Source organism: Culex pipiens, chromosome 3, assembly GCF_016801865.2.
Source record: "Culex pipiens pallens isolate TS chromosome 3, TS_CPP_V2, whole genome shotgun sequence".
Classification (NCBI taxonomy): domain Eukaryota; kingdom Metazoa; phylum Arthropoda; class Insecta; order Diptera; family Culicidae; genus Culex; species Culex pipiens.
Genome location: NC_068939.1, coordinates 96401448 through 96422410, shown reverse-complemented (window position 1 = coordinate 96422410; position 20963 = coordinate 96401448). Strand labels below are relative to the sequence as shown.

The following is a 20963-nucleotide window of genomic DNA, read 5'->3' as shown; positions in this document are numbered from 1 at the left end:
AATTATTAAATTATTAAATTATTAAATTATTAAATTATTAAATTATTAAATTATTAAATTATTAAATTATTAAATTATTAAATTATTAAATTATTAAATTATTAAATTATTAAATTATTAAATTATTAAATTATTAAATTATTAAATTATTAAATTATTAAATTATTAAATTATTAAATTATTAAATTATTAAATTATTAAATTATTAAATTATTAAATTATTAAATTATTAAATTATTAAATTATTAAATTATTAAATTATTAAATTATTAAATTATTAAATTATTAAATTATTAAATTATTAAATTATTAAATTATTAAATTATTAAATTATTAAATTATTAAATTATTAAATTATTAATTTATCAATTATTAAATTATTAAATTATTAAATTATTAAATTATTAAATTATTAAATTATTAAATTATTAAATTATTAAATTATTAAATTATTAAATTATTAAATTATTAAATTATTAAATTATTAAATTATTAAATTATTAAATTATTAAATTATTAAATTATTAAATTATTAAATTATTAAATTATTAAATTATTAAATTATTAAATTATTAAATTATTAAATTATTAAATTATTAAATTATTAAATTATTAAATTATTAAATTATTAAATTATTAAATTATTAAATTATTAAATTATTAAATTATTAAATTATTAAATTATTAAATTATTAAATTATTAAATTATTAAATTATTAAATTATTAAATTATTAAATTATTAAATTATTAAATTATTAAATTATTAAATTATTAAATTATTAAATTATTAAATTATTAAATTATTAATTTATTAAATTATTAAATTATTAAATTATTAAATTATTAAATTATTAAATTATTAAATTATTAAATTATTAAATTTTTAAATTATTAAATTATTAAATTATTAAATTATTAAATTATTAAATTATTAAATTATTAAATTATTAAATAATTAAATTATTAAATTATTAAATTATTAAATTCGAATTATTAAATTATTAAATTCGAATTATTAAATTATTAAATTATTGAATTATTAAATTATTAAATCATTAATTTTTTTTTTTTTGCCATTTTCTTAGTTCGGATTATTTTTGGAGTCATATTTTAGTTTACAGAAATTTAGAGAAGAAAATAATAGAAATTTCGTATTTCGATTTTCCAGAGTAAAATTTTGGCGAGAATTATCAAGTACAAAATCGCTAGATTTTATAATTTGGTGATTTATTTTATGGTTTTAAATTTTTAAATTTATTTTTTTTCCTTAATTTGTTTTCAAAGCTACAAAAAATGCTAATATTGTTGCAGAGATGACAAAAAAGGTTCCACTTAGTGCAGGTGGTATATGAATCCACATCTGATCAACGGTACTGATCCAAATGCTTTCTGTATTATTCTTTTTTCGTTTGAAATTTCATTCATTTTTTTACGCTCTTCTATGTTTGTTGCGATTTTTTTTAATATGGCGCGTATTTCGCGCGGATTGGGTTTTGGGGTCGGCGCGGATCTGGCGCGGATTTTTTCTCGACTTTTCCGTAACAACCCTGTGTCCACCGGCGTTTGGTGTGGCTTGAGAGCTTTTTGTGTATTTTCACATTGAAACCTTTGTGCTCTCTTGCCGCATAATGTCGATCTCTTGTCGAAATGTTTACTAGCAAGCTTGGTTGACTGACAATTTCTCCGAAGTTTAAGTCACATTTAAGGAAGACTTAATAGTGTAACATAAGGTCCTGGACAAAAATACATGCTTATTACTTCATTATATGTATGAAATGCTAGAATAATTCATTTGTCAACAAACTTCGTAGATTGGTTAAAATATATCTGCCAACAATTTCAGTAAAAAAGTATGCGGAAAGAGAGGACACCATCGTCAACTTACGCTTGTTTGACCAATGGTGTTTCCGAGAAATCCGTAACTTTACTAACGAGTCGTCAGAATAAGGATTGAGGAAGTTCATAAAATATTTCCTTTGAGAACAATTCGAATGGTTTGGCTTCCCTCTAGAGCTGAACCTTAAAAGGACAGTGCGGTGCACATTTCTCAAAAGTTTGCCAGTGCGCAATAAATAATTCATTCGTGGCACCTTCACTGATCAACCACCTGACGAAGACCGGGGCGCGCTCACATCGCGTCAGCTCACGCGTGTAGCATTGGACTTGAAAATTTTACCTTCGTCAACCGTTTGTTTCGTTCGCCGGCCCGACTGGTTTGACTTTGCTGGAGAAGTCTCCACCTCAGTATCAGTTGTGGTCTTGAAGGAAGCGGTCTCTTTCGTTCGGTCCCGTCCACATCTTCCGTGGTCAACGGCGCGCGTGGCCCTCGCGGATTCTCCTTTGCAGTGGTCAGCAGGAGGTGTTATTTTTTTAGAAGTTGTTCTTTGGACGGTTTTCGTGTTAATCGATGCTGGGTGGAATAAAATTAAACCGGTCAGCGAACTCTCGAAAGATTATAGAAATGAGCTGATTAGTTATTTTTAGTTTTGAAGCTGTTTTTTTTTGGTGTGGATTCTATCATGCTTAGTATTCGCATGCCGTGAACAATGTTATAACTAAGTGGAATTGTATAGGATTATCAAACAACCTGTAGGACTTATCGTGATTGATAATTTGTTATAGCCGACAGCATAGCAGTGTTCGTGACTTAATCGGCTCGAATTGTGAGGAAAACCGGTACCTCAAACTAAGTTTTGGGAAAGTTCAACAGTGTTGGTCATCTAACGGATTGTCGCATAGTGAAACCGCCATCATCAGGGGGATAAAGTGACTGAAGCGAGGTGTGACCTGTCCAGTAGTGCATCAAATAATCAAAATACGACCCACAACAGCAATAGCTTGGGGTGGCGATTGGCTAAGCCGGTTCCGCCAGAAGGCGCATTCAAATACCAGCGACTAAGACGACGACGCCTGTGGAGCGTGTTTAGGGAAAGAAAGTAGCGGCTTGGCGTAAGTTGATTGTTATCTTACGTAAGGGTTTTTGTTTTTCGATGCTTTGGTTGCGAATTTCGTTGATTTGCTGGTGGTGGTTTTAAGGTTTGACGGGGGCGATTATCTAAGTAATTTTGAAGGAAATACCGTCAACTTGGGCGAACCGGGATAGTTGTCTTTGTTTAACATATTGGAATTTCATATTAGTTTCGGTAAAAATAGATTGAATATTTAAAATGTGTGAACCTGTTTAAAAATGTTGTTTACTTGTATATCATTAGAGTTAGAATCAGAAAATTTATAATCCTTTTCCCTTTCCATTTGAACATCTAACTTAAAAATATTTTTATGGTGTACTCTTAGTGAACTGCCAAAAATTCCGAAAAAATAATGGAAAATGGTGATTGAATTTGTTCTCACGGATCCAACTCACTTTTTTCCGGTTCCGATGCAGCTTGATTTTCCAATGAAATAAATCCGTAATATTATAACGAAAAATCAACTGTTACATTTCAAAAACCAATTCAGCAGTAAAATTTTCAAATGTTTACATCACCAAACCTTCTGAAACCACACATTTAAAAATGTGTAAATTTGGAAGGTGTAATTTTTGAAGGTTGAATATTACTTTATTTATGATGTAATTTTACCGCAAAATTGAAAAAGTGACATTACACCAGAAAAGTGGTAAAAAATCACACATTCGGGGGTAAAGCCATAAGAACCAACGGCTTCATTATCTCGGAATGCCATTTGTTTAAAATGATTTTACTTTACAAGTTAATTGATTTTTGGTTTTAGAAACCTACATCAGCTTTGATTTTCATGTTATGCCCAGAAATGCATTTTGATATATGTAACTGATAGACCCCACATTCTCCGAGTGCCAACAAGTAAAATAGCAGTTCTTTTAACCGCTGTCCGGCTAAAAATAACCGAACAATGGTTGCAAATTTGATTAACTATTCGAACAGTTTATGGGGAGCCAGCCAAAAGGTTTTAATTAATTTGTCTTAGGATCTGGAAATAAAATCACTGAACTGATTGGCTCACTCAAAATTACACTGCTTGACGCCAATATTTTTTATTCTTTCTATTGATGTGTATTTTTCATGAAACAAAAAATCCTGAAGGTAGAACACCTTAAATCAGTCTTGCCCAACCTTTTTGGCTAAATTGTGACATTTTTGATAGTCAAAACATTAACTGTCCAGATGACCAGTGAACATTACTTAGATAAACGTTTGAAAAAATATTTTTGTAAGTTGTTTTATCGTCATTTTATGTCGCCGGACCAGTTTTCACTTAAAACTTACATTAAAACGACTTTCAAAAGTATTTTTAACAAACTTTTGTGAAATGTATGTTCACTGGCCATCTGAGAATCAATTCCACTAAATAAACCATGAGAAATGGGCAAATGTTAATTTGACGATAAAAAATCAGAATATTGAGCCAAAAAGATTCGGCAGGTCTACCATTAATTGTTCTAAACCAATTTGATGAGAATAAGAACATGCATCTGAAATTTTTGATTAAACCTTTTTTGTTTAAAAATTTCGGAAGATGGAATTGCAACAACAATGAGATGGCGTGCACTGTTGAACACGATTTTCTAAAAAAAAATAATTCAGCTGGGGTACGTTATCCATTAGTGGACCCCTTTCCTATAGTGGACCCTCTGAAGTGTTTTTGATGAAAAAATCAATAAAATCACAATTTCAAGCGTGTTTTTGTCTGCAAATCTTTTATTTGGCATGTTCAGCATAATTTAAAACAATGTTGACTGACATTGAATTGTCCTTTTTGCCAAAATAAGTGTTTTGAGTTCGACTTCTGAAATCAGCCATGGCCACTAGAATTTTCACAACAAAACAGCATTTCTATTTTATTATTGAATTAACTATCCAATAATTTTTTGACTGGTTTTTAAACTTCAGTAAGTCTATACTAAAATAAAGCGAAGAACTGCTCATTTTCAAGCAAAAATTAGGGGGGTCCAATATAGGACATCGAAAATCCTAACTTTTCCAAAAGTGGACCCCTGTTAATTTAACCTTCAAAATGAAGAAAACTGTGTATTTAAGCAAAAGTTTCTCTTAAACATACAATAAATGCTTGTTGTAATCAACCTAATTGCATATTTTTTCAATCCATTTGAAAAGAGCCTAAACCGAAAAAAAGTTTTCCGATCGGGCTCAAATTTTTTCTGAGGGTTCCTAGGCCACAATAATTAGACCCGTATTTTTTTGTTTGGCCATTGGTCACCCTAATAACTTTTCAATAGTTAAGCTAGATTTTTCTTACTATTTTTTCCAGATAGCCAAACTCATCACCTTTCTTTTGCGTCTAAGACAGCTAAAATCGGATGAAATGGCGCGGAGATATGATTTTTCGAAAAAAAGTGGTTTTTGCGAAAAATGACGAAAATTGCCATTTTTCGAACCACCCTAGCACGATGTAGGTCACCCTAATGGCCAAACAAAAAAATACGGGTCTAATTATTTTGGCCTAGGAACCCTCAGAAAAAATTTGAGCCCGATCGGAGAACTTTTTTTTCGGTTTAGGCTCTTTTCAAATGGAATTGCTGTATAGCTGTTTTCATGTTAAAAGAATCAAAAATGCTGAAGCCGTAAGAATTTATAATTAATAGAAAACTATAGTCAATTGTACTTAACTGAAGCATCATAATCAAAGTTTGAAATGATATTTTATAATAATAAATCAATAACAAAACATTTTTTGAAAATAAACATTATTGTTTTGTTTCAGTCAACTATTTATGTAATTTATATGGAAAAATGTGCATCAAAATTACTTTTTTTAATCATATTTAAATTAATGTTTGCAGTTGTTTTTGAAACGTTTTCTGTGATCTTTTTCGGAAATAAATGTTTCTAAATGTCTGTTAGATTTTTTGTTGTTTTAATCCAAATTTGTAAACAAAACATATTTGTTTATGATGGAAAATCCATCTTTTATTCATTATATCTATCATAAGACCTCCACCATGCAACAAAACACCAAATATCGGTTAAATTTGGTATAAAAATAATAGTTTTCCTATAGTGGACTCGAGATCACAATCAGATTATGGACCCGGGTCTATAGGAACTCAGGTAAAATTTTTTTTTTTTAAATGGCCATTTTTCTGCTCAAAAACAAATTATTGATGAAACATAGAGTCAAAATTGTTCAAAAGACTTCAGATTGCATTGTTTTGTACAAAGGGTTATGAAAAAGTGCGTGTCGGCTCTACTAGGGGGTCCACTAATGGTTAAAATACCCTACTACTTCTTTTTATTATTTTTAATCGTTCAAACATACAAAATCAAAAATATGTTTTGCATTTTAGTGATGGCATTTTCAGTTATTACATCCAAGGTTTCAAAAGCTGTTATGCAATTTTTATCATAATAAATTTATGATTTTTGATTGACCTCGCTACTTTCCGACAGAGAAAATATCGCATTTTTATACGACTCAACTGTGGCTAACTTTTTGGTTCAGCGAACAACCAAGTCAGAGCTTGTTTCGGGCTTTCGGTCATTTGCTTTAAAGCCCCTTCAAAAATTGACCCAGTTTAACTTGATTTGAAGGTTTTCGATGTTGGTTTGTAGAATGTCGCAGCGTTCCTACATGGATGCTTGACCATGATATTTGATCGAGGGATTTTGGCAAGGTTTTGGGGATTGTAACTAAGTCGCTTAAACTTGTTTTATTCATGATCATCAGAATTAAAGGTTGTTCTATTTTATTATTTTTCAGGTATAGTCAGACAACGTCAAATTAATCATGAGTTCTAGCAGCTTGGATGAGACACACCTGTTTGGAGAGGTACCGGAAGCGATAGCTCGTGAGGTCGACCTCACCAAAGATGGCACCACGCTTGGCGTACCACTGGCTCAATCGAAGCTAAGCTTACGGTCTTCGTCGCCGGAAGAAAATGATAAAAGTTCGGGAATTGGTAGCGCTATGAGCAGCATTCTCAACGTGGAGCTCGATCAACAAGAGAAGACCGGCAAACCGAACGGTGGTGACTTGTTTGTCGCGGTACAAAATTCCAGCGATGAGACCAAGCCAAATGGCGACGTAGACGGCGATAACTGTTCCGGGGTAGAACAAATCAACAGTCTCCAGACCGTGGTGATCGACATCGAGAACGAGAATGGTAATTATATCTAAATTATGCTAATTTCCCCCTGGTAATCTCTTGAACCTGATGATGGTCCGCTATATTCTTCTCGAAAATTATCGAAGTTCGGTGAAGTGTTAAAAATGACCGCTTGCCCAGCAATGACGCAACGAAAAAAACAGCGTTTTTGGCAATAAAACGGTTATTTACCTTCAGGTTTGACTTGGTATACACGCAACCTGTATTGTGGCTAGCACAGTACATAAGCAGAACACAACAAAAAGCACGTGCTTGGGAGCTTTTCAAGCCGCGGCGCTTGTGTTAGTGAGGTTCAATGGGCACTCGGTCAGTATGTTGAAGCTCGATGAGGAAGCTTTTTTATGCTGTGGGATTTGTAGCAGGCCCGCAAGCAACATAAACATAGCGCGACACGATTTGTTGCGTCGCTACAGTGTGCGGTGGAAAATGATGCATAAGACAATGTGATACCCTTTGGTGTGATTGTGCAGCGCGTAGATTTTACCAAATTACAAAAGCAATAAAAATTGTTTTTTGAATGCCTTAAATTTAAAAAGATTTTGCTGACTTTTGTTTGAGTTGGTTCAGAGAGAAATAAGAAACATGGGCTGTTGAGTCAGAATCTGAATCAGGGCCGAAGTCAGTGGTGTTGGGTCTTTTTTGAGATCTAAAGTTGGAGTAGGATTTGGATTCGCCAGATTTTCAAAAGTCGAAGTAAGAGTCAGAAACCGTAAATTCGCGCTCATGTTTAACAAATGTGAACAATACGTATAACTAAGGCTACCAACTCTTGCTGAGCAAAAATATGTACACTTTGCCGATATGACCCCATGTTACAACAAAACAATAACAGTCTTTAGATAATTTAGATAAATTTGGAATTTGGGATTAAAAAATAGAAAACTTTTTCGTATTTACAGCTGCAATTTATATTTTGCTATAAGAGTGCTTATGACTTGAACGTTTCAAAAACATTCTCAAAATAAACAGTGATTTGCTGAATCGCATCTTAAAAAAAAACATACAAATATCCGGCCTGTTAAAAATCCGCGAGGAGGGTCGAACATCCGTATGGTAAGAAAAAAATCCGTACAGTTGGTAGCCTTACGTATAACAAATGACAAAATGTATCAAAGTTTTGCAGTAAATGGCTTCCTTATTAGACACAACATTGAGATGGAGATGTATCTTTTTTTTAACTTAACTGGTATCTTTAATTTGAATTTAAGAGTTGAAGATTCTTACGTTTTTATTCAGATTCGACATTCATCAAAACATAAATATCACAACTTTCGTGGAGACGCATAGTGTTTAAGCTTCGAATGGAAGAACATGCCGGGTTCGGTAGTGTAGTGGTTAGCGTGGCAGTCTTTCACCCCAGTAAGGCCTGGGTTCAAACCCAGACAGACCCGGTGGCATTTTTCGAGGCGAGATTTGCCTGATCACGACTTCTATCGGATGGGGATGTAAAACGTCGGTCGTCGGAGGTTTTGGTTGACACACCACTCATAACCTTAGGACGTTTAAAAATGAGCAGAACCTTGCAAGTGGATTGCAATTTTTGGACTACCTTATTTCGGATATGACCACCGTAATTGCCAAGCAATAAAATACGGGTCTAATTCTTTGGGACAAAGAACCCCTACTCCAAATCTGAGCCAAATCGGAGCACTATAGATTTGGAGACTTTCTGTTTGACGTGGAATGGCTGAACAATCAATTCAGATTTGTGGTCACTAGATCAAAAACAATTTTTTCAAATTGCCATGAAATTTTACTAAATATATTCTAAATTTACAGGATTTCATTTAAATAATTACAAGATTAATTTTTTCTGTGCAGATTATGGAGTTTGGGTACATTTAACGAACTTAAAGCACCACACGTCTCCATGAAATTTGTTTGTTGTTGCTAATTCTTTGATGGAGACGCATGGTTATTTATGTTTGGTCAAAATCCAAAATCTTCGATCATGTTTTTGTTTAAATTGGATCTAATCGCACTACATTACTCGTTCTAGGGAACTTTAAATTCATACTTGAGACTTATCAGAACTTTTGAACTTGCAGGTATTTTATAACATGGTTTTTAAATTTCAATTGACAGTATTTTAATTGAGCTGCGAGAGTTTTTCTAGAGACTCTACCCAGCCCACAGTCGAGTTCACTTGATGCAATATAAAGATTTCACCCAGGGTTAACATTGCTAATCCAACACAGCAGATTTATACTTTTTTCTGTATAATTGAGCACAAACACATAAAACTTAGGCCGCCGTCTCCAGCACATTCAAACGTTTCGTTTCGGGCGCAATTACCGCTCCCACACACGAGCACATGGCACTCTCTTGTACGCGTGGAGTAAAATTCAAAATAATTGACGCTGGCACACCGCGATCACGTACACCGTGCACACATACAGGCAGCAATTATACGAGGTTCCTTTTCTGCGTGTATGCTCATCATAGTGTCGATTTATTGTTGCTGACTATGGTGGTGAGTACACTCTACTGGGGAGCTCGAGAATCCGAAGTTGGAGTAGCAGTTGACTCCCGGTTGGCACACTTACTGCACGCGTTTGACGAGCTTCCGAGGCTTCGGTTAAAGTTGAAGTGTTTCGCGAATCAAACCAATTGTTATCGACATCGTCGTCATCAACCTTTTCTGCTGAGAACTTCTTCAGTTGTGCTGCCTCATCAGCATTAAGTGAAATTTAAATTCTGAAATTAGGTATGCCGCTGAATTAATAATACATTGAAGAGTGTCAGCGTTTATACGCGCAAATGCAGTACGGTGGCCGTCACAAAAAAGTTGGATCCACGAACGAGATGTGTTACGAGATAGCACCCATTAGACATTACAAGCACTATAATAAGTACAGTGTATGAAAAGAAGAGTAAAAAACAAACAACTGCCTGATGTGCGTGGAAAAAGTGTCCACATTACGAGTACAATTTATAAATTATCTCAGCTTTGAACAATAATCTTTTGGAAATTGGAAATGTCCAAAGTCTACCGTATGGTTTGCTTTTGAACTGATTAAGTGGTTTTGCTTCTTGCATGTTGGAATTTGATAACACACCATGAGTAAATCGTTTACATTAGGTCATCTTGTGTGGCACAGAATACTTGTTTGTGTGATTCGATGTCTTCAATGTTTGCGGTTTTGGCGATCACCACAATATGCTTGGAATTCCAAATTATAAAGAAATAGTTTCTACACTCCAGTTGCAATTGTGTTTGAACAGCTCGCTATTTTGTCAATTGTCACGTACAAATCAGAATCTTAGAAGGGTGTGATGATATCATTTGCTAAGTCACTGTAACTCTGCCATATTTGAAAAATATTTAAATTTATTGAGAATAAAAGTAAAACTTTCAGGCGTCCGTCGCATTTCCCGGCCGGGAGATTCACCAATTTCTAGGGTCAGCAGCTTCGTCGTAGTAAGTACGGATTTTCTAATGTTTTGAGTTGAAATAAGTGCGTGTTCCGGACTCAGTAAGCCTAGCCAGCAAGCGAGATGGTAACCCTGGAGGACAAATCGATCGAGCTGCCTGATGTGGACCCGCAGGAGACGGAGGAAGACGGGCAGCGATGGTGGTGCTGGACTCCCAGCGGAAGGGCAAGCGCGCTGACATCAAGACTTCGACGCGACGAGTATAACGCGCGCGTCGAGGCGATGGAGGTGGACGAACGGACTACCGAGCAGTACAAGGACATTGGCCGGTTGGACAAGCAAATCCAGGAACTGATTGAGGCCGTCGTGCTGCCGATGACGCAAAGGACACGTTCAAGAACCTGGATATTTATCCCCCGAAGGGAGTACGCAAACAAAATCGACCTTCTTGAAGTTGGCCGGCCCGCAGCTGGTGCGAATGTTCATCGGAAACGGTGCCAAGCTCGTCCGGGACGCGTTCGCACTGGCCAAGGAAAAGTCGCCGGCGATTACTTCCTGCACGCGTCTACGCTGCAGACTAGGGGAAATCTACCCTTTCCAATCAAACACCTATCTTCGTCATATGGAGAGTTTGATGCTCGATTAAAGCTCCAAAAATACTATTTGGGCTATAAACTTACCAGCAACAGCACCGCATCGAGTAAGCACGCAAATGTATGCCACTTACTGGCCAAAAAGATCACATTTAATGCACTTTTGATCATAATTTGTATTTTGCGAGACCACTTCTCATCATTTTGTTGGCACACACAGTGACACACACGAGAATCCCTCAAACGCTTAATGAATATCGCCAAAATTACTTTTCCCTTTCGCTTACTTTTTCACGGCGCTTAAGATATGAAATTAGTTGGAAGCATGTTCTTTTGATCATTAGTAAGGCACTCACTTGAAGAATAATCCCGAAAAATGTAATAAATTAGCAAGCGCCATCAAAAAAACAAACGCGCCAAGTCGTTTGACGTTTCAATTTTCACTTTGCATTCCAATCGAAGGCTGAAGAAAACCGAGCGAGAGACGAAGGCAAAAAAGAACAAAGGCTGGCCGTCAACACCACCAGCAGCACAGCCAGCGATGCCAGGAAACTTTCCCTATAAATGCCACTTTTCGTGAGTGTTCGTTTGAACTGTCAGCGCAAATGGCAACACTCGACATAGTGTTGGAAGAAAAAAGAACTAAGCCGATATTAGAAAAATGGGCGTGGCCCAATGCATTCGCCTCGATGAGAATACCCTTGGGAATTTTTTTTTGTTAAATGCTTGGTAAAGAAATAGAATAACTTTTAGTGAAAGTGAAAATAAACAGAAATGTTCACAAAAACTTGCTCTACTCGTTGGTGTACTTGGTTTTAGTAAAATTCAAGGGAGACTCTAGATTATCCAGCATCATTCAAACACGACCGCTTATTAGGATTAAAATGGGTAGATTTCCCCTACATGCCGTTGCAAATTCATGTTAGAACTTATTTGACCTAATTTAATAACCTCACAAACTTCAAAGCCGCCTTGGATTTTCTTTTTATTAAATTTTGTGGTTTCAGCCGTGGGTCTCGTGGCGTAGGGGTAGCGGCTTCGGCTGCCGATCCCGATGATGCTATGAGACGCGGGTTCGATTCCCGCCTTATCCACTGAGCTTCTATCGGATGGTGAAGTAAAACGTCGGTCCCGGTTTCTCCTGTCTCGTCAGAGGCGCTGGAGCAGAAATCCCACGTTAGAGGAAGGCCATGCCCCGGGGGGCGTAGTGCCAATAGTTTCGTTTTTTTTCGTTTCGTTTTTCGGTTTCAGCCGTAATTCTATTTTTGTATTGTTGAATATGATGAAAAAATAAACAATATTGACCAGCCCCTCCTCTTCCTTTTCCCCCATGCGACCGAATCTGTCATTTGTCTGACCATGTGCATTGAACGATGACAAAGGTTTGCTTCTCGGAGTTGATGCAGTTCCAGAATCTGTAAGTGGGGAAAACGGCCGTCCTCCGGCATCTTTTTTATAGTAACTACCCACGATCGGGGCCAACACAGAACGGCCTTTAGCTTTCCCGACTCCCGGAGGTGATTCACAAACGTCTCGCTCCATTCCTGTGGCCTCTGCTTGCGCTTCTTCTAACTCTCCCCCTCGGTATCGCCATCAAACAACGACACGGAAACGTCCGGTCGGAACGCCTCCGCGGTGATATTTGTTCGCCCGCTGCGGACAAACACCGCCACCGGATGGAACTAGACGAGGTCGCGGGAGTGTTATCTTTAGACTTGATCCGGCGGCACCATATTCCATCATGACGTACTCGATGTTCCTGCCGTCATCAACCGATTCCGACCCCAGCCGCATTAGCTTCTTGAGTTAAAGTGCTGTCGTTTCTGGTCCTGCTGTCGCAATCTTCGTAGGACACCGGAAATTCCGCAGGTGACAAAAAATTCTTAAGCTGGAAAAATAAATTTATTGGAGCGGTGACAGTTTGAAAAGGAAACAAACAAGTGACAGTTCCAAACTGTCATTATCCACACTGAGCAAAATTTCGTTCTGAACATCGTGCAGGTAAATAATATTTACCTCGATATTTACTATATTTACCAAATATTTACGGAAGTTAATCCAATGCGCTACCCGCATAGTCATGAACTATATAACTACTTTATGACAAATAGTTACTCAACTATTTATCAAATGGTCTCTACTATTCATTAAATTGTAACCCAACTATATATGTACGATATATCAAACCATTAATTCCATTCCCAAAATAGTTTTGGTCGATTTTACTATATGAGAAATTAGTTGTTAGGCGGAAAACTATATGAGGTTTTCATACATATGTAAATATTTTTATAAACTTGGATTTTACGTCAAATAGTCATTGCCCAAAAAATTGACTATTCCCTATATAGTTTCTGAAAAACTACTTTACCGACACTACTTTGCCGACACTTTAAAAAAGACCGCAACAATGAACCCTACAATTGTTGTGATAACTACTTCGGATATAATCAAATTTGATGTTTAAGTTCTATCGATAGTTGGTGAATTTTTACCGCCATTATATGTGATGTTATTTACGTTGCTGCCGAACTGCTGCCGCCTTATCCGATTGATCTATATCTGTTGGTGGTTTTTCAGTGGTTTTGGTGACATGTTGTGTTAGAAGGGAGCAAGCTCGGGGGCAAGTATTTTTCGATAAGTCCAAGTAGTCCAAACAATTGACTCATTTTATAGTGAACAGTAATAGTCCACCATGTAGTACACATATTTTTGGTGTATGGTAAGAACAGCATGCCTACTTTTTCTGGAATAGTGAAAGTCAATTTCATGAGCCCTCGTAACATTTTTCTTCTTTTGGGGAGTTTTCTGATAATCTGAGGAGAAGTGGGGGTGTTGAAGGTTCTCTATCATCCAGAGGAATCGACTGTGATCAATTTACTTGATAAAAGTTGAAATTTTTGTACCATTCGTTTAACATATAGTTGGATTATATAACAAACTGTAATTGTACTCCATACTGTTGAAATATTGTTTGAACTATTTGGACTTATAGAAATTTTTAATTCAAAATAGTATGGTGTATAGTAATTTTACTTCATGTTCGTCAGAGAAATGTTTACAACAGCCGTTTTGAATATATAAATGAATTACCTGTCCCTGGGCACATGGATGTCCCATATGCATTTTCAACACTTTTGAGTTATTGCTGCATTCTGATTTTAAAGCATGCAAATAGTCAGAAAATTCTTATTAAAATAGTACTTTGTTCAAGAAAACTCGATGAAACCACATTTTTTGCGAAATTATAACAAGTAACTTCATGGGTGGGACCATTTTGCCAAATATTTTCGTTGTAAAAACAAAAACATCATTTATTTATCAGTATGAAACCAAAAGGGGTCGAAATTTAGTTATTTCTAACTCCGTTGCAATGTCACGGATTGACCGATGTGGCAACAGATAAGTTCAAATTAAAAACTAGTTTCCCATAGTCACTTTTTGTGAAAAATTATGTTTTCAATCCGAATCTGTAATAATATTCAAGTTTAAGACAGTTTTTGATATCATTCGAGGCATGTTTTGAAAAAAAAAAATCCGTGGCTTTGCAACGCGGGAATGTATGAAATGTTTTTTTTCACATTGATAATCATATTTAGCATGTTTGGATTCATTTAAGAATATTACTTTTTTTTCTGAAATTCCGATGTACAGCACCGCAGTAACTTTTTTTCGCAAAAAAAAAACATTTTTTTGGTCAGTACTTAGATTTTGAAAACTTATGATTGCACATATTGAACAGATGTAAAATGCATTAAAAAGATTTTTTTTATTAAAATGTTGAAACCATGGCTCCTGGTTAAAATTTTTATACTTTTTCAATTTTTTGCCAAAATTGGGGGAAAAATCAAAAGAGAAAAAATATGGTTTTCAAAAAAACTTCGAAATTTTAATGAAAATAGAAGTCGTATCCCGAACAGGGGTGAAATAACACGGGAATACCATATTTTGGTATTACTTGGCATAATAACAAATACCAAAATGTGCCCTTGGTTGCCCAGTAATAGATGGTATAATACCATGAAATCATACCAAAAAACTGTATGGGGAAGACCAAAGCAATACCAAAACGTGCCATTCCAAGGGCAAATGAATACCAGACAAAAAACAACTTTCCGGGTAAATAAAAATCTCATTGGACAAAAAACAAGGAGAATTCTCTATAGGATTACAGCGAGAATTCATTTTGACTAATGGGATTGCAATGAGAAATGGGTAGAATTTTGATGCTATATTTCAGGGGTGCCCAACCATTTAACCTTGTGTGCCAAATCTGATTTTCCTGATGCAGTGGCGGGCCGGAACTAATGTCGGTAAAAGTAAACATTTTTTTCATAAAGTTTATTTTGTTAGGTTGCAAATTAAGTTCATATATCCTGATTTTAAGAAAGAAAAACAAACTTTCAATCATGTCATGATTTATTTTATTTTTATTTGTTTTGGTTAAAATCGTATTATAATTGTTTTGTCGATTGAAATTAAATACGCTGATATTATTGACAAAAAAAGTTTTTTTCAAGTTTGAAAAATCAACGAAAAAAGATAAAATTTATTGAATCGAAATTTGGATTCAAATCTTCTTTACGAAAAATAATTGTTGCGTTGTTGTGCATCTTTATTCAAATATTTTACAAAACATTTTAAAATGATTTTTATGACACGAAATTAGAAACAGTGTAAAAAAATATATTTCTGGTACCGTAAACTGGGGTGACTTTGATAGCCGGGGGTGACATTGATAGAAATTTGATTTGGCCACTAATTTTGATACATCCAATGTAACAGTCTCATTTTTGCATATATGTTCGATAATAAGCTATCCCTTAATGCTTACATACTCAAAATTCTCAAAAATGTTTAGATAATAATTTGACAGGCATTTGAAAAACCTATCAAAGTCACCCCGGGCTATCAAAGGTAGGTTTTATTCGTCTTTCTTAAAATTTCTTATTATTTATTATTGAAATTTATGAAAAAAGATCCATCGGATTTCATGACGTATTTTGATTTTTTTTAGTATTCAAAAAAAAATAGCAGCGATCTTTATTTTTGACATGATTAATTTGATTTTTTAAAGCTTTTTTCCAGCAAAACTTTATCATTGAAAAAAAAAACGTTATTTTTGCTTATGAAAAAAAAAAATAATTAGAAGTAAAAACAGCCAAAACTTTAAGAAATTTAAATTTAGTGTCTTTCAGTCTTTTTGCACATTTTTCAACATAAATAATTGATTCTGAAAAATGATAAGAATTAAATTCAAACATATTGAATTTTTAAATGTGAAATAAAATAATTTAAAAAAAATACAAACAAAACGATGAATAAGCCAAATTTTATGCAAAAAGCAAAATACATTAAATAAATGTTTTGTTATATCTGAAAATTTAATCTCAAGATTATTTTTCTAATTTTGACACTAAATTTATTTATTGAGTATTTCATGAACAGCCTTTAAAGCCAGTTTTAGAACTATTTTCAAAATGCCATTGCGGGCCAGATGAAATGAACTCACGGGCCGGACGTTGGGCAGGCCTGCTATATTTAAATTCTTCGAACTCATGACAGCTTTAGTCTATGTGACAGCTAAGGTGCAGACACCATTTTGGCTACCCGTTTACCAGCTAAGCTATTAACGCTTGTTGAAAACAAGCTGCTGCTGCATCAACATGTTTTAGCTGCAGGCAAAAATATCAGGAAATTCGAAATTCGAAACTAAACTAGAACGAGAAAGGCTATAGCCCAGGCAGCGTGGCATTTTTCGTGGGATTTTCGAGGATGCATGATTCCAACTGAATAGGATTCAACACAAATCCAAGATTAAAAGGATTTTAGAACGAAGTTCGAATACCACGTGCATACCAACATTTTGGTATTGAAATAGTTATTTTATCAAATTAACCAAGATTGACATTATTTTTTTGAGTTTATCGATTATGACGAATAAGGCACACAATGTTAAGTAAAATCCATTGTAAATTTTTATTTTTTCCCGTTAAACCTATTGTTGTTGTAAAGTTGATCGTCTAAATATATAAATGTTTTTCTTATCATTTTCAAATGTATCAGCGTACTTTAAAGAACGTTAAACATCATTTAAAATAGTTTTTTTTATGAATCACCTTTATTTTATAATATTTTTATTTAAAATACCTTTACAATACCAATGTATGGTGTTCCTTAATTTATAAAAATCACAAATGACTTTTTTGGACCAAAATAAAACTGTTGGCTTTAATTTGGAGTAGATTTGCGTTTTTAAGTATGTAAGAAAGTAACAGTATGTCAAAATTCGACATTTTCTTAAAATTTGCAAAATAACAGAACAATACCAACACTTGGTATAACAACAAAGATTGGTATTAACTTACACTTTAGAATTTTTTTAAAGGGCTCGCCAAAACCAACATTTGGTATTGATACCGTAAACCGGGGTGACTTTGATAGGATTTCGATTTGTTTTTAGAATATTTTCCAACAGGTAAGGTTTTTCTCAAGATTATTATTTTTAAAACATGTACTGGGGTAGGCCACACAAAGTCCATGCACTATTTTGGAAAAAAAAGTTTTTTCAATAGTGTTTAGAAAAATAGTTACATTAAAAATTCTTAGTTTTAATTCCGGGGTGACTTTGATAGTCATAGTTTTTTTTGTTAAAATCATATTTAAGATGTTCAAACTTTATTTGTACGTTAAATGTACCATCACTAAAGTAGCTGATATAGTTTGTAAGAAAAAATCAATGTTTATGTTAAGTTAACTAAGTTTATAAGCTTTTTAACAAAATACATATAAATTTTAAGTAAAATTGTTAAAAAGTCGGAATTTTGCCTGAAATTTGTTAAAACTAGTTTTGTTTATAAAATTATCGATTTATATTGAATTTCATACTGAATTCGAAGCACGAATCACAAGTTTCCACATTTAACATGAAATTTGTTCAACTGAAAATGCCTATAAATTTTGAGTTTTTTTTAACTGTGTTTCAAAAACACATATTATTTATTATTTACAAACTTATTTAACCTTCTCCTAGTGGAAAATTGTCCAAAGAATCCGAAAATGCATTCCGTTTTCCGATTCAAAATCATGTTCATTGAGAAAATCATGACACTTTGAGAAGTTTAAAATAATGACTTCCATCAACATTTTCTTAACTATAGTTAACTAACTTTATAAACCTTTCAAAAATGTATACAAAGTTCTTCTTGAGGTACTTTGAACACTTCTCTACCACGGTCAGTATGTTTCTGAACCATTTCTTACGTATTTTAAATGTACTCTTCATTTTGCGGAAAAATCGCAAACCTATCAAAGTCACCCCGGCTATCAAAGTCACCCCGTTTTACGGTACCATTGAATGGTATTATTTTGCATTTCCCGTGTTATTTACCCATGCTTGGGATGAACTGAAATCAATCTTGAATGCATTTATCTGCAATGACATTGATATTTTGCATATTTGTGCTCGTTTTTTTTTTTAAAATATTTTGGATTTTTATAGAACTCCGATGTGTACAGTACCGCAAAAACGAGTTTTTTTGGCAAATAAAAATTTCGGTGATACTTAGATATTTTGGAAACTAATGATTGCAAAACAACAGGACAGGTATATAATGCATTCTACTTCAATACCTTCAAGCATTGTATAACTGGTTCATCGTTAAATAAACTTTGATACAAAGCATTTAACAGTCTATTAATGATGATTAATTTCAAAGTAATAAAAGGATTCACCTGAAAGGATTTGCTTTAGTCTTGATTTATACAAACCATATTATAGGAGAAACAGGATATCTATTTAATTGATCAATTAAGCTAAAGGTTTTTTGGTGAAAGTTTGAAATTAAAGCTAAAAAAGTAAAAGAAACAAAAATGTGTAGCCCAAATCAACTTAATAAAATAAATGAAAAAGATTTGTAAAATATGAGACAAGTCTTGAGTTGTAAGTTATCACAGGATAATTTACAAATCTCACAAAACATAAACGTTTTGCACTGCGCCAACTACGGAATCGCGCGCAAAACTTTTATGGGCAATGAAGTGAAGTTATTGTGACATAACTCCAGCTATATGGAGAGCGTACGTACGGGACCGGTACTGACTCCAGTAGTGAGAAAACGAAAGAAGCCACGCCAAAGCAACAAGTGAAGTGTATTTACAGAAATTGAACGCCGGATTGCTTAATCCTTCCATTTTTACATGGTGTGGTGTGTGCTGCTGGCTCGGTGTTCATGACTCGTCCAGATTGAATCGCTGACCAACCAACCCATTCACGCTGCTGGACTGTTGCTTGTGCATGTGGTCAAACTCGCGGACATGTACGTGTGTATGATATGAATATGACTTTGCGCCGCGTTTGGCCTAGTGAATGTACGTGGGACAGAATTACGATCAGTTGCGGTCGAGAATTTGCTCAGTGCGCATGTTCACTTTCCGTCGTCTGGTCGTCGTCGTCGTCGAGCGGTTTTTGTGTTTTGTGTTTTGATGCGCGATAAAAAAGGGTCCACTTCTAGCTTGACATACACACAGCTGTCGTGAATCATCGCGTTTCAGTGCATTGATCTCGTCCAAAGAGGTTGTGTTTTGGTTTGGAAGATTAGACCGTGAAGATTAGAGGTATACAAAGCTTCAGTGATAGTACAGTGAACGTCAGTGTTTCAAGTTGTTCAAGTGACCTCAACAAAAAGTGAGTGCTTTGAGGAGATTTATCAAAAAAAAGGTTTAAATTTACGATCGATAGCAACCCATTCACGTATACATGTGCCAATATCATCATTCCAGTAAATTATATACGCCTCAGCCTTTTTTTTACGTAACGAAGCAATTGTGGGGAGACATTGCTTACAACAGCGTTGACTACATAAAGTGAAGTATCGAAGTACGCGCGCGACACTTGAGTGCAATGCCGACGTTCGACGGACGGGGCAGCAACTCACCGCTCACAGGGAGTACTTTTACTTGGTAATCTGACCTCGAGGGCAGACGCAAATTAAAAAGGCAGATCATTTCACGTCAGACTGACACTCGTCCGGTTCCGTGGTCGAGATGTTCCGTTAGGGTGACAAGAAAATAAAGCGTGGAGTTATGATTTTTTGAAAGGTTGTTTTTTGTAAAAATTTAACCCAATCTGAGAACTTTTTTTTTGCTGTACATATACGTAATACTAATCTTTAAAATGATAAAAAGTTAGAATCGTCCAAAATATCATAGGAAAATTTTGCATAGAACGGCAACATAGCTTTCTCGATTTATCACAAAATCTCAACTTATTATCTTCCCTCACAAACCAAGGGCTGATTCACAGTCATCCCAAATATTCTGAACACCCACTAATTCGGAACACTTTTGTGATAATGCATGCAAAATGCATCTTTTCTATTTTTAAGACATTTATTTGGAACCTTCTATTCTTAGGATCTTCATTTGGACATTCTCTTGCAATTTCACTAGCCAAAGTAGTTAGTTTTGAACAAAACTGTATTTTGAGACTATTTTATCCAGACCAGCAAAACACTGACTCCAAATTGCCTGTTCCACAATTGTGGGATGTTATTTATTGTGCCTCCCAAAATTGTGGAACACCTAAATTTAACTGATATTTTCACAAAAAAAACTTATCAGACCATTCATAATGTTATATATAACATTACTAAGCTTGAGTTTCATTGGTTCCAGTGTGTGAAGTCTTTATTTTGTAGAACATAAGTACTCCTGGAGAGATCCAAAGTTTGTTTACTCGTAAGAAAAAAGTGTTCCGGATTTGTGGATTTCAAGGTCAATGTTTTTCTTTGAATACTTGATATAAAACGTAAAAAATTACAGTCGGTCTATACATCAATCGAAAGATCACAAAAAAAGCTTTCACATGAAGGTAAAAACTCGATCTGTA

General features: G+C 34.4%; 1 protein-coding gene across 8 annotated transcripts in view; it reads left to right on the top strand.

Moving 5' to 3' along the window:
- Positions 1-6700: 6700 nt before the first annotated feature.
- Positions 6701-20963, top strand: part of LOC120417471 (aldehyde dehydrogenase, dimeric NADP-preferring-like) — a 305803-nt gene continuing 291540 nt past the window's right edge. For 6 of the 8 annotated variants that reach the window (XR_008212332.1, XM_039579544.2, XM_039579543.2 and 3 more), the window contains exon 1: positions 6701-7103. Coding sequence is in view for 5 of the 8 variants with exons in the window: in XM_039579544.2 (XP_039435478.1) it covers positions 6728-7103 (376 nt within the window). In the remaining 3 variants the exon portion in view is untranslated. Of the gene's footprint in view, positions 7104-9624; positions 9814-19558; positions 19761-20963 lie in introns of those variants that run through there. The other 2 variants (XM_039579546.2, XM_039579545.2) reach the window with 2 other exon arrangements.